General features: G+C 40.9%; 1 protein-coding gene across 24 annotated transcripts in view; it reads right to left on the bottom strand.

Annotated features, from left to right (window-relative positions):
* Positions 1 to 14,153, bottom strand: part of LOC123518142 (protein nervous wreck-like) — a 164,839-nt gene that overhangs the window by 70,032 nt on the left and 80,654 nt on the right. For all 24 annotated transcript variants that reach the window (XM_045278812.1, XM_045278811.1, XM_045278820.1 and 21 more), the window contains 4 exons: positions 11,007 to 11,195; positions 8,222 to 8,396; positions 7,701 to 7,804; positions 793 to 922 (listed from right to left, as the gene is read on the bottom strand). In XM_045278812.1, coding sequence (XP_045134747.1) covers positions 793 to 922; positions 7,701 to 7,804; positions 8,222 to 8,396; positions 11,007 to 11,195 — 598 coding nt within the window. The remainder of the gene's footprint in view (positions 1 to 792; positions 923 to 7,700; positions 7,805 to 8,221; positions 8,397 to 11,006; positions 11,196 to 14,153) is intronic.

The following is a 14,153-nucleotide window of genomic DNA, read 5'->3' as shown; positions in this document are numbered from 1 at the left end:
TCATTCATTTTATGAATAATGTTTACAAGATCATCAATGAGCTCATCTTTTATTTTTAGAGGAGCCAGTCTTCTGCAGGTGGCTATATTTGTACATTCCAGCTGACTGACAGATGCAAGTCAGGGTGGGGATACGTTAGGGTAATGTCCTGTGGAACGCATCCCTCCAAGATAAATATACTTTATAAAAGTAATTTATCTATTTATATTCTCGTTTGTTATATCTTATTATGTTTCTATACAACAATTATTATTTATAAATACCATTTTTTCACCTAAAACACGTAAAAAAAATTAGGGTGCTCTATTCAGTGAGGCTAAAATGGATTAATGGCATTTCAATGCATTTTAATGGGTAAAAAATTTTTGAGAGACAAGCATTTTGAGATATGAGCTCCATAACAGAATGAATTAGACTCATATCTCAAGGTACCTCTGTACTGACCAGAATGAAAAAGATGAATTGAAGAGAAAATTATAAGGCAAATAAATTGGAATTGCTTAAAAGTATTATTCAAACTAGTTTAAAAAGGAGAGGGAATAATACAAAAATAAATAAATAAATAAAACTATTCACCATGAATAAGTGAGAAATAGAATAGAGTAAAAAACAAAATAAAACAAAAACTCCAATAAAACTATTCAAGCTAGACCAGGAAAACAAAAAGAAGGGAGAAGAAGAATAAAAGAAGACCAAAAAAGGAAAAAGAAAACCCCATCTTTCAGCAAACATCAAGAGGAGAAGTGGTCACCAGCAAATAGAGAACCAATCCTTCCTGACTGGCCAACCCACCATCATCCTGTGTCTGTGCTGAATCACCGCGCTCATACTCAGCAGTGGTGGTTGACTCAGGCCCAGAGGAAACAGCAACAGCATTGGACTCCACCTCCTCCTTCTCATATTCAGCAGGTGGTGCCTCAGCCTGACAATACAGATTTATTCTTGTTCACACACATGGAGACAGGGAAAGATAATTTTATCAAACACACACACACACACACACACACACACACACACTAACGAGGCTGATGAGCACCAAGGTGAAATCGAGGAGGTTTCAAGGATTGGAAGATATGAAGAGGGCAAAGCCAGGCCAATGAGAATCAAGTTTAAATCTCAGGCACCAGCAGAGGAAGTTTTGAATGGTTCATGGAGGCTTGGAAAGCGGGAAGATTATAAGGATATATGGATAAGGAGAGACATGAACGAGGAGGAAAGAAATAAGACCAGTGACTTATGGAAGCAGGCAAAGGAAAAAAAGAATCATGATCAGAGGAGGAGAGGAAGAAGTTTTACTGAAGAGTCAGGGATATGAAACTGATAAAGTGGATGATTGGGAAAATAAGAGAAGGGGAGAGAAACTAAAAATGGCATACACTAATGTGAATGGGTTACAGTCTGCTCTGGTAGAAATAAATTACTATCTTAGGGTAGAGAGGCCTGACGTGATGGGAATAACTGAAACTAAACTTACTGAAGTCATTGAAGAGAATAAAATAGGTGAAGGTGAGTACAACATATGGGTAAGAAATAGAGCAGAAAAGCAGGGAGGCGGTGTGATTTTATTGGTGAAAAAAGATCTTGTTGCCTATGAACTGAGGAATGAATATGGGTTAGCTGAGGTGGTTTGTGGAGGAGGTATTAAACGAGACTTTGTTGTGGTATATGCTTCCCCCAAAACCAATTCATGGGATAGAGAGGAATATAAAAGGAAGATGGAGGACACAAAAAGGTGGATAGAGTATTTGATGGAAACTAAAGAGAAACTGGTAATGATGGGAGATTTCAACAGCAAAGAGGTGAAATGGGAAGAGTGGACTGTGGATGGTAGCGAAGATTCATGGGGTGGAGAGCTGCTAAGAATGTCAATGGAAAACTCATTGACACAGTGGGTGGAGGAAAATACTAGATACAGAAATGAGGATGCACCGTCACGACTGGACTTGATTTTCACTAAAGAGGCGGAGTTGATAGAAAACATGAAAGGTGGGTGTCCAATAGGGAAGAGTGATCATGTGATGATTGAGTGTGTATTGAGGGAAGGAAGAATGGAGAGAAGGAATGAACATCACAGAACAGGAAGATTCATCTACGGTAAAGCAGATTACATCAAATTAAGGAATTACTTTGAGCAAGCGGACTGGAGTGTTTTTGAGGATGCATGTGGAATTGAGGATAAATGGAGAGAGTTTGTGAACATTTACGAGGAAGGGGTCAATAAATATGTGCCAAGGGTGAAGAAGAAACAAAAGAGGATCCAAGCATGGTTTAATAAATGCTGTGAGGAATCAAAGAGGAAGAGAGACACAGCTTGGAAAAGGTGGATGAAGAGAAAAGGATCTTTAGTGTGGGATGAGTATAAAAAGGCAAGGAATGAGTACACAAGAATAAGGAGAGAAGAGGCCAGAAAGTATGAGAGGGACATTGTGGAAAAATGTAAGGATGAGCCAAGATTATTCTATAGATTTGTTAATGGGAAATTAAAAAAAAGAAAGAAATAAGCAAGCTGAAAGTTGATGGAGAATTCATTGAAGAGGAAAACTCATGGCTGAAGAGTTGAATAAGTGTTTCCAAAAAGTTTTTACCAATGAAAGAACCTTTAATGAACCAAAGATCGAACCGACAGAAGAAGAAGGCCTGGATGTAATTGAAGTGTTGGAGGATGAAGTGTGTGAAATGCTGGAAAGATTGGATGTAAGGAAAGCACAAGGGCCTGATGGAGTATCAAATTGGGTGTTGAGGAATGTAAGGATCAACTGGCAAAAAAGATTTGTGGCCTCATATCGAAATCTCTGCAGCAGGGGCAGGTGCCAAAGGACTGGAAAAAGCAGATATAGTACCCATATTTAAGAGTGGAAACAAGGAAAATCCGTCAAACTACAGGCCGGTGTCATTAACAAGTGTTGTGGTTAAACTGTGTGAGTCAGTAATAAAGAAAAGATGGAATGATTATCTAGAAAGGAAGAAAATATTGACTAATGGGCAGTTTGGATTTCGGAAAGGCAGATCATGTGCAACAAATTTATTGTGCTTCTACTCTCGGGTCATAGATGTGGTACAAGAAAGGGTAGGATGGGTGGATGGAATTTATCTAGACTTGAAGAAAGCATTTGATAAAGTCCCTCATAAGAGATTGATCTGGAAAGTGAGAGAACATGGCAGGCTGAGGGGTAGGCTTTTGGAATGGATCAGTGATTTCCTGACTGGAAGAGAGATGAGAACAGTAATAAGAGATAGGAAATCAGCTTGGAGGGAAGTGACTAGTGGAGTACCTCAGGGGTCAGTTTTGGCACCGTTACTGTTTGCTGTTTACATAAATGATATGACGAAAGGAGTGAATAGCTATATGAGTTTGTTTGCGGATGATGCCAAATGAATGAGGAAAATAACTAAGAAAGAAGACTGTGAGGCATTACAGAGGGACTTAGACAAGATCTGGGAGTGGAGCACAGAGTGGCAAATGGAATTTAACATCAAGAAGTGTGGAGTGATGAATTTTGGTAAGAGCAGTATGAGACCAGTGTACAGATATAAGATGGGGGATGAGGAATTGGAAATAAAGACTGAAGAGAGAGAGATCTGGGAATAACTGTGACGGAGGGGCTCTTGTCAGAGATTCATGTAAAGACGAAATCTGGTGAAGCGTACAATTTAGTGAGGAACATAAGAACTGCATTCTGCTACATGGATGAAAAGATGATCAAGAAGTTGATTGTAACAATGATTAGACCCAGGTTGGAGTATGCAGCAGTACTTTGGTCTCCAAGAATGGCAAGGGATAAGAGGAAGCTGGAATGCGTGCAGAGGGCTGCGATGAAGCTGCCCCAAACCTTGGTGAATCTGTCTTATGAACAGACTGGAAAAATTGAGTCTGCCGACACTGGAAAAAAGAAGGGAGAGAGGAGACCTTATCACTATGTATAGGATTCTGTCTGGCATTGAGAGGTTGGACCGTGATGATCTGGTGGTGAGAGATATGAGAAGTGGGAGGAAGCATGGGAGAAAAGTGAAGATGAGTGTGTGTACAAAGGACATAAAGAAATACAGTTTTCCACAAAGAATTGTGGGGATCTGGAATGCACTGGAGAAAGAAGTGGTTGAAGCAAAAACAATTCACAGATTTAAGGAAAAGTTAGATAAGAGTAGATATGGGGACGGGACAGCACGAGTTTGAACTCCTCCTGTAACTAGGTAACAACTAGGTAAAATACACACACACTATGGACAAAAGCCATGTCATGGCAATGGGAAAGAGTGAAAGACAACCTGTGGGAATCTATAAGATGGGAGATGGAGTAGAACTAGAGAAAGTAAAAAAGAAAAAGGACTTGGGAGTGACGATGGAAGAAAACAATCAACCAGTAAGCCATATTGATAGAATTTTCAGAGAGACATATAATTTGCTAAGGAACATTGTAGTAGCATTTCACTATATGGACAAAGAAATGATGAAGAAATTGATAAGTACTATAATAAGACCCAGATTGGAATATGCATGAGTTGTGTGGACCCCTCATAAAAAGAAACACATAAGGAAGCTGGAGAGACTACAAAAAATGGCTACAAGAATGGTTCCAGAATTTGAAGGGATGACATATGAGAAGAGACTAAAGGCTATGGATCTACCAACCTGATACAAGTTTATAAATTGATTAATGGAATAGATCAAGTGGATAATGAGAAACTGATCCAGAGAGAAGAATATAACATTCGAAGCACAAGATTGCATAGTAAAACACTGAGGAAGGGAAGATGTCTGAGAGATGTTAAAAAATATAGTTTCCTGCAAAGATGTGTTGAGACTTGGAACAGTTTGAGTGAGGAAGTGGTGTCAGCAATGAGTGTGCATAGTTTTAAAGAAAAATTGGATAAGTGTAGATATAGAGACGGGGCCACACAAGCATAAAGTCCAGGTCCTGTAAAACTACAACTAGGTGAATACAACTAGGTAAATACACACACACACACACACGCACACACACACACACACACACACACACACACACACACACACACACACACACACTAAAACAACAGACATCTGGAATGATCTAAGTGAAGAATTCACTACAGTGGACAGTGTACACATATTTGAGGAGATATTGGACAAACATAGATATGGAGACAGAACAAAGTGAGTTTTGTTTGGACCCTGTACAGTACAACTAGGTAAATAGAACTAGGAAAACACATACATATACAGGGAGTCCTCGGGTTACGACGTTGATCCGTTCCTGACAAGAGTCGTAACCCGAATTTCGGCATAAGTTGGAACATCGGGGAAAAAAAAAAAAATCTTACCTTTATTCCTTTGGTTGGCTTGCACACTGGAAAGAGGCATTGCAAGGGAGGGAGAGACAGGCTTATTGTGTAGTGGAAGCTGCAGAAGGTGCTGGAGATACTGGGGCTGGTGAATCAAGAGAGGCAGAACCTCCAGGTGTTGGAGATGCTTGGGCAGGTGAGTCTGGAGGTAAGGCAGAACCTCCAGGTGCTGGAGAAACTGGGGCAGGTGAGCCTGGAGGTGAGGCAGAACATTCAGAAGGTGCTGAAGATTCTGGGGCAGGTGAGTCTGGAGTAGTAGAGGCAGCTGAGGTAGAGGGTACAGGATCTGTTGCAGGCCTCTCTACCTTCTTAAAATACTGCTCCAGGTTAGTCTGAACAGAGAGCAACCTCTTCTCATCCAAGATCTCCTTGTAACATTGCATCAAATCCATGATGCCTCTGGAAACCTTAGTGAATCTTTCAAAGTTGGGATCCATAGCCTCAAAAGTTGCCAACGCTTGATGCATCTCAGCAAAACCTCTTGCCAAGCCCTGCCTTGTGAAAGCCCTAGGCTCTGGGGTGGGTGCTTCTTCTTCTTCCTCTATGATCTGCTTCTCCAGTTGTATCAGGTCCTCAGCAGATAACTCCTCTCCATGAGATTCCAGCAGCTCTGTAACATCATCAACCTCCATCTCCAAATCAGTTTCCTTACTCAGGGCAACAACATTCTTAATAACATGCTGAACTGTGTTCTCAAACCCATGGAAATCACCCACAAATTGAGGACACAGTTTTTTCCAAACACCATTCATGTTTGTTTGCTTAACCTCCTCCCAGGAATCAGCAATGTTCTTCACGGCATCAAGGATGTTGTAGGATTTCCAAAAGTCTTTTAGGGTCAAATTCTTCTTGGTTTCAGTTGCCTGTAAAGCCATAGCAATTGTCCTTCGGAGGTAGTAGGCCTTGAACGAAGCTATCACTCCTTGGTCCATAGGCTGTAACAGGGCCGTGGTATTAGGTGGAAGGTAAACCACCTTGACATTAGGGTTAAAGTCTCCCAGGTGGGCAGGGTGTCCAGGGGCATTGTCCAGCACTAGCAACACCTTAAAAGGGATACCCTTGGAGGCCAAATACCACTCCACACTTGGCACAAAATAGTTGATGAACCAGTCCTCAAACATCGCAAGTGTCACCCATGCCTTCTTATTTGCCTTCCAAATGACTGGTAGTTGACTCTTCCAAATGCCCTTGAGTGCCCTTGGATTTTCAGCCTGATACACAAGCAAGGGCTTCAGTTTGAAGTCGCCAGCAGCATTTCCCCCAAAAAATAAAGTTAGCCTGTCCTTGCTGGCTTTATGATCTGGTGCTGACTTCTCCTCCTTGGCGATGTAAGTGCAGTCAGGCATACGCTTCCAAAATAAGCCTGTCTCATCCACGTTGAACACTTGATGAGCAGAATAATCCCCCTCCTTAATCATCTCAGCCAACGCTTTAAGAAATTCACTTGCTGCTTTCTCATCACCACTAGCAGCTTCACCTTGCACTTTATGGTTATGGTAATTGGCCTTAAATTGCATAAACCAACCCCTACTAGCCACAAACTCTTCACTTTCACTTCCTTCCCCCTTTTCTTCTTTCAGTGCCTCAAACAATCTTTTCACCTTCTCCTGAATCACCATAAGGCTCACTGGAATACGCCATTGATTTTGTTCTTCCAACCAAAGCACCAATAATCTTTCCATCTCAATAATTAGACCACTACGCTGCTTGGTTATCACTGTCGCTTTCATAGGAGCAGATCCTTTCACATGTTCCATAATGCGCTCTTTATCTTTGATGATGGTAGCCACAGTGGAACGACTAAGGCCAAGCGACCGCCCAATGTTTGTTGGTGTTTCTCCTTTTAGTGATCTCTTTATAATGTCCACTTTAACTTCCATGGTGATGGCCTTTCTCTTCTTTGATGCACTACCATCAGAAGAGTCTGCCTTACGCTTGGGAGCCATAACCAAGAGAGAGAGAGAGAGAGAGAGAGAGAGAGAGAGAGAGAGAGAGAGAGAGAGAGAGAGAGAGAGAGAGAGAGAGAGAGAGATGGTGCAAACAACCAAAATGGCATATGTACAGAGACTTGAGACGCCGTCTTCCTCGCCCTACAACCACAACAAAGCGTATTCTTCTACCGCGCACCCAAAACAAGTTCGTGTATGTTTACGTCGCTTACGACGCTAAACCACGTAAGACGGAATGACGCCTAATATTATTTTTTATGCTTTTATGGGCGCGTTCGTAACCACGAAACGTCGTAAGTCGAGACCGTCGTAACCCGAGGACTCCCTGTATTCACACAATCAAAATTCCAATATTCCAATCACTTAACACAGACACAGATGCACACACACAAACTTACACAGAGCTATACAATGCACTCTGTGCCTCACCTCCTCCCTGACAGACAGAGTGGACTCAGAGCGACTCAGGCTTGTTTCAACTTCGACCCCAAGGCTGTCACTATCCAGACTCTTGGCATAGTCTTCCACTTCCACTGCAAACACATCACATGCATCATTACAATTACAATAATTTCATATGGAAATTGGTAAGATGTGAGACTTCCCTGAATTAAGAAAAAAGAGTGAGAAACCACATGGATTTCAATACATTTTACATACTCGTAATATGAAATTATTTATTCACCACAGAACATAAAGGAAATATATCAATGAGTATTTGCTATAAGGAATCAACAGTGTGAATATTTTTTTCCTCCATGTCCTTCCTTCCTAATCTCTGCTATTCCTCAGCACCTCAATTTTGCTTTCCCTTACCAGATCTTCCTTCCTTTCCTCCTTCTCCCTATCTTATTTCCTCCTTTTTTTATCACCTCAAGTTTGCTTTCCCTGACCAAATCCTCCCCATTTTCCTCCTCCTTTTCCCCATCTTGATCCTCCTTTTTTCTTACCTCCTCCTTCCTTTAGCACCTCAATTTTACATTCCATCTTGACCTTGGAGGTTTCTGCTCGCCGGATGATAAGTCGCTGGTCATCCAGTTTTGATTCGATGTCTGGTGGTAAGTCATATTCATGTTTACCCACCACATTCAACTTTTGAATCTTGCGTGTGGCCTCTCGGATGGACTGTGGAGAGAGGAAGGGGTGAGAGGGATGGTCTAGCAGAGAAAACATAGAAGATATGATGGAAGCAAGTGATTTTTTTTTTTTTCATGTAGGAAAGAGGGCCAGCTAAGGGCAAAAAAAAAAAAAAGGAAAGATTAAAAAAAAGGCCCACTTGAGTGCTGGCTCTCTAAAAAGTGGAAAAGCATCAGCCAAAATTAGGGAGCAAATGCCTCGATACCTCCCTCTTAAAAGAAGACAAGTCGTAGGACGTCGGAAATACAGATGCAGGGAAGGAGTTCCAGAGTTTACCAGTGAAAGGTATGAATGATTGAGAGTACTGGTTAACTCTTGCATTAGAGAGTTGGACAGAATAGGGATGAGAGAAAGAAGAAAGCCTTGTGCAGCGAGGCCGCAGGAGGAGGGAGGCATGCAGTTAGCAAGATCAGTAGAACAGTTAGCATGAAAATAGCGATAAAAGATAGAAAGAGATGCAACATTTCGGCGGTGAGAAAGAGGCTGAAGACAGTTAGTCAGAGGAGGGGTTGATGAGACGAAAAGCTATTGATTCCACCCCACCTACTAAAACTGTGTGACTGGAACCCCCACAAACATGTGAAGAGTATTCCATACACGGGCAGATAAGGCCCTTATACAGAGTAAGTAGTTGGATGGGAGAGAAAAACTGGCGGAGACGCCTCAGAACACCTAACTTCATAGAAGCTGTTTTAGCAAGAGATGAGATGTGAAGTTTCCAGTTAAGATTATGAGTAAAGGACAGACCGAGGATATTCATTGTGGAAGAGGGAGACAGTTGAGTGTCATTGAAAAAGAGGGGATAGTTGTCTGGATGGTTGTGTCAAGTTGATAGATGGAGGAATTGAGTTTTTGAGGCATTGAAAACAACTAGATTTTCTCTGCCCCAATCGGAAATCTTAGAAAGATCGGAAGTCAGGCGTTCTGTGGCGTCCCTGCATGATCTGTTGACTTTCTGAAGGGTTGGTTGTCTCTGAAAGGACGTGAAAAGATGTAAGTGTAGGGTAGTGTAGGAATGGATAGGGCAAGAAGTTTGGTTAAGGTCATTAATGAATAATAGAAAGAGAGTGGGTGACAGGACAGAACCCTGAGGAACTCCACTATTAATAGATTTAGAAGAACAGTGGCCATCTACCACAGCAGCAATAGAACAGTTGGAAAGGAAACTTGAGATAAAGTTGCAGAAAGAAGGATAGAAGTCGTAGGAGGGCAGTTTTGAAATCAAAGGTTTATGTCAGACTCTATCAAAAGCTTTTGATATGTCTAATGCTACAGCAAAAGTTTCACCGAAATCTCTAAAATAGGATGACCAAGAGTCAGTAAGGACAGCCAGAAGATCACCAAGAGGGCAACCTTGATAGAAGTCATACTGGTGATCATATAGAAGATTGTGAAGTGACAGATGTTTGAGAATCTTCCTATTCAGAATAGATTTAAAACTTTAGACAAGCAAGAGATTAAAGCTATAGGACAGTAGTTTGAGGGGATAGAATGATCACCCTTTTTAGGAACAGGCTGAATGTAGGCAAACTTCCAGCAGGAAGGAAAGGTAGAAGTAGATAAACAAAGTTAGAAGAGTTTGGCTAGTCAAGGTGCAAGCACGGAAGCACAGATTTTTAAAACAATAGGTGGGACCCCATCAGGACCATAAGCCTTCCGAGGGTTTAGGCCAGCGAGGGCATGGAAAACATCGTTACAAAGAATTTTAATTGTAGACATGAAATAGTCAGAGGGAGGAGTAGAGGGAGGGACAAGCCCAGAATCATCCAAGGTGGAGTTGTGAGCAAAGGTTTGAGAGAAGAGTTCAGCTTTAGAGACAGAAGAGATGGCAGTGGTGCCATCAGGATGAAATAAAGGAGGGAAAGATGAAGAAGTGAAGTTATTTGAGATGTTTTTGGCTAGATGGCAGAAGTCTTGAGTGGAGTTTGAGTTTGAAAGATTTTGACATTTTCTACTTATGAATGAGTGTTTGGCAAGTTGAAGAACAGACTTGACATAATTCTGAGCAGAAATATAAAGTGCGTGAGATTCAGGAGATGGAAGACTCAAGTACCTTGCATGCATGGTGGTCTCTCAAATAAGTAATCTAACATAAATGAAACGTAAAAAAAACATAGGATTTGTTTTGTTTGCAGAGCAATGGTCAAGTAAGGATGACAGATAGGGAGAGAAGATGCTAGTTTAGTGAATATGGAAGGGAGGAAATTAATAGGTACTAGTGAGAAAGAAGGAAGAGATATGTGGTCTCTTAGATGGTTAGCAGAGTAATGGTATGGAAGGTAGTTTAATGTAGATAGAAGTGAACAAATGAGGGATAATAAAGGAAAAAGTGATGGGAAAAAAAAGAATTTGGTTAGCAGTGTGGTGGTGAAGAAAGGATTATAGATGATGGGAATAAAAAAAATTGTAGTTAAATAAACATGGAAGGAAGCAAAGGAGAGATTAAGTGAGAGGGAAAGATAAGAGTGGGCAATACTCTAATACAAGTGGAACAGAGCAAGTGAGATGTGACAAAAAAGAAGGAATAAGAAGGATATTTGAGCACCACAGCTAAGACTCATGTAATTTGCACCCCATCTTACACTGTGGCCTCCTCACCTTGACGTCCTTCTGTATGGTAGTAACACATCTCCGGCCTTCCTGTTCAAGCAATGTCTGGGTGGTATCATCGTGTACAGTGATGATCTCAACAGAGTCACCCTCACATGGCTCATAATCATACTGGATGTTCTGGCCCAGCATTGGATAGAAGGTCAGGTAGCAGCGAAGGTTGTATCCCCTCGTCACCTGTGCAGAAATCAAATTAACGTAAGAGAGGCTACTTAAAAAAATAAACAAATAAACAAGGCTATTTAAGAAAAGGCTACTTAAAAAAATAAATAAATAAACAAGGCTACTTAAGAAAAGTAAGAAAAAACTCTAAGAAGTTGTCAAAACCACATGTTATAGTTTGTGTATGAAATATACTTATCGTCCTCATCCAAAAATTTGTCTTATCTTCTTCTAAAGGTCTCTACTGACTCAGTAGTTAGTACCTAATTATTGAGTCTATTCCATTCATGTGCCACTCAATTTGATAACTAATTCTTTTCTATACTTTTTAAATTTAATTTTACTAATCATGAATTCTTTATTTTCTGTTAACTTAGGCTGTATCGGGAATAAAAAAAAAAAAAAAAAAAAAAAAAATATATATATATATATATATATATATATATATATATATATATATATATATATATACAGTAAAACCTCAGCTCACGACCATAATTCATTCCTAAATCCTGTTTGTCACCCGATTTGTTCGTCCCATGAATCAATTTTTCCCATAAGAATGTATTGAAATACCATTAATCCGTTCCAGACCAAAAAAAAAATCATACTTTTGTCCATAAAACCCATTCAAAATACAGTAGACCTTTAATGTATGCATGACATCAACGAAATAATTATAGAAAGCTTAAATTGTTTTACTTACCTAAATGCTATCAAAATTATAATAAAATTAATAAAAAAGAAAAGGTTATTTACTTGAGAGACTGGATGTTGATGGCATGATGGAATGGAGGAGAGGGGGATGGGGAGGAAGACAAACAATATCCGAGAAGACAGTCATGAGAGAGGACTTTGGATGTGCGCAGCGTGCCAGAGCTACACAACAGCAGCTGTGTAGCATCACAAGTCAGTGCCGCTATGTGGGGCCCTGTTATAGTGAACATCGGCGTGGGAAACATGGAAAGATTGCTAGTCTTCGTCTCTGCCTTGGAAGACCCTTGCTGCTGGGGATTGACTTCCTCACGCGTGTGGGAGCAAGTTTGGACTTCCAAGATGGGAAGTTAAAGGTATGTGGCCAGGAAGTTCCTTTGATCCTCAGAGGTGATGCTCAGTGTGAGAGGAGCAGGCAGTAGGGTGGTGTTCCTTGCCAGGCGAGCGAGGAAACAGCTGCGATGGATGTGCCACACTCTGCAGTACCTGGACATGGCCAGGATGATGATGACAGCAACGCTGAGAGCCACCAGAGCAGCGAGGATAACACTGAGGAAGCTACAGTAGAGTGTGCCAGTAACATCACCATGCCCAGGAAAAACAGGAGAAAATCGTGGTGGTACGGAGATTATGTTATGTAATATTTTTCATATGTTCCTGTTTCTATTTTCTTTTGTGCTTATGTTTTGTTTTGTTGTTGTGTGATAACCGGGTTGGCTATCACACAAACGGCTCCCCTGCTGGCGAGCTGTTTAACCGCGTTCGTCCCTTGAAATATCGTTCGTCCCCTGGGTCGATATATTGACAAATTTTTTTGGTCGTCTCCCAAATTGTTCGTCTCTAGAGACGTTCGTCAAGCGAGGTTTTACTATATATATATATATATATATATATATATATATATATATATATATATATATATATATATATATATATATATATATATATATATATATATATATATATATATATATATATATATATATATATATATATATATATATATATATATATATATATATATATATATATATATATATATATATATATATATACAGGTATCCCTTGGTTAACGATAGGGTTACGTTTCCCAAAAACAGATCGCTAACCGAAACGATCGCTAACTGAGGATTTGAAATTATCAACTACATACATGTATTTCGCGATGCGTAAATAAACGACACTTTCTATGTTGTTAGTTGTTATTTACACCTTTAGAATTGGTAGTACTTACCTTGAGGAGTGGATGTGATATGCGTAGTGTGTTGTTTTGTGCCCCGAGGGACACAGGGCCTTGGAGGATTAAATCTCATCATGCCCACACCGACCCAAACTCGGTCAGCTGCTTCAAACCCTTCAAATTCTTGAGAGAATACGTTTTCCAGTGGGGGTGGGTCATCCAGGCTCTCCTCATCGTCACTCAAGGTTACGGTGGATGTGAAGGATAGATTGGATGTGGGTGGAGTTGTTTTGGAGGTGGATGGAGTTGTTTTGGAAGTGGGTGGAGTTTTTTTCGAGGTAGCAGGACGAACTTTGAAGTACGACGAGATGACTCCTATGGAAGTAGATGGGATTGCTTTTGAGGTGGATGGGGTAGCTTGGGAGGTGGATGGAGTTGCTTGATCGGTAGATGGGGTTGCTTGGGATGTGGATGGGGTTGCTTGGGCGGTGAGTGGTTTGAAGAAAGATGAGATGACTGTCTGTTTTGCCATCCTTTTCTTTGCCTCAAATAGTTCTTTATACACTTTCATGTCATTTTCTATAGCATTAGTCACGCCATTACTTCGGTTTGGGTTGGGGTCATTCTCCTGGAGAAGATGTATGGCCTGGTTAATATGATTAAAAATCTCCTCGAAAATCTTGACGGAGAGGGTTCTTTCAGGCTCCTTGTCCTCCTCCATTTCCTCCAAAGTATTTTGTTTCTCCAACTCCATGAGGTCGTCGTTGGAGAGGCTCAGAATGACTGTCCAGCAGTTCTTGTACGTCATTCTCGTCCACCTCATTGAAGCCTGCCTTATGGGAGATATGAACGATGTCTTTCCTTACTGCTGTAACATCGACAGGGACTTCCTGTTTACGTTCCACGCACTCAGGCCACAAATTACGCCAACATCCATTCATTGCCGACTTGGACACCTCCTTCCATGACTCGTCGATGTTGTCGATCCCTTTTAATGTTATAATCCTTCCAAAATTGTTTCATGGTCGGCTTGTCAGGGGTGTCAATGCAGGCCAACAGCTGTTTCATGGTGCGCCGCT

Source organism: Portunus trituberculatus, chromosome 43 (assembly GCF_017591435.1).
Source record: "Portunus trituberculatus isolate SZX2019 chromosome 43, ASM1759143v1, whole genome shotgun sequence".
NCBI classification, from domain to species: Eukaryota; Metazoa; Arthropoda; class Malacostraca; order Decapoda; family Portunidae; genus Portunus; species Portunus trituberculatus.
The sequence above is the reverse complement of the archived record's forward strand: the minus strand, read 5'-3'. Positions and strand labels throughout refer to the sequence as shown.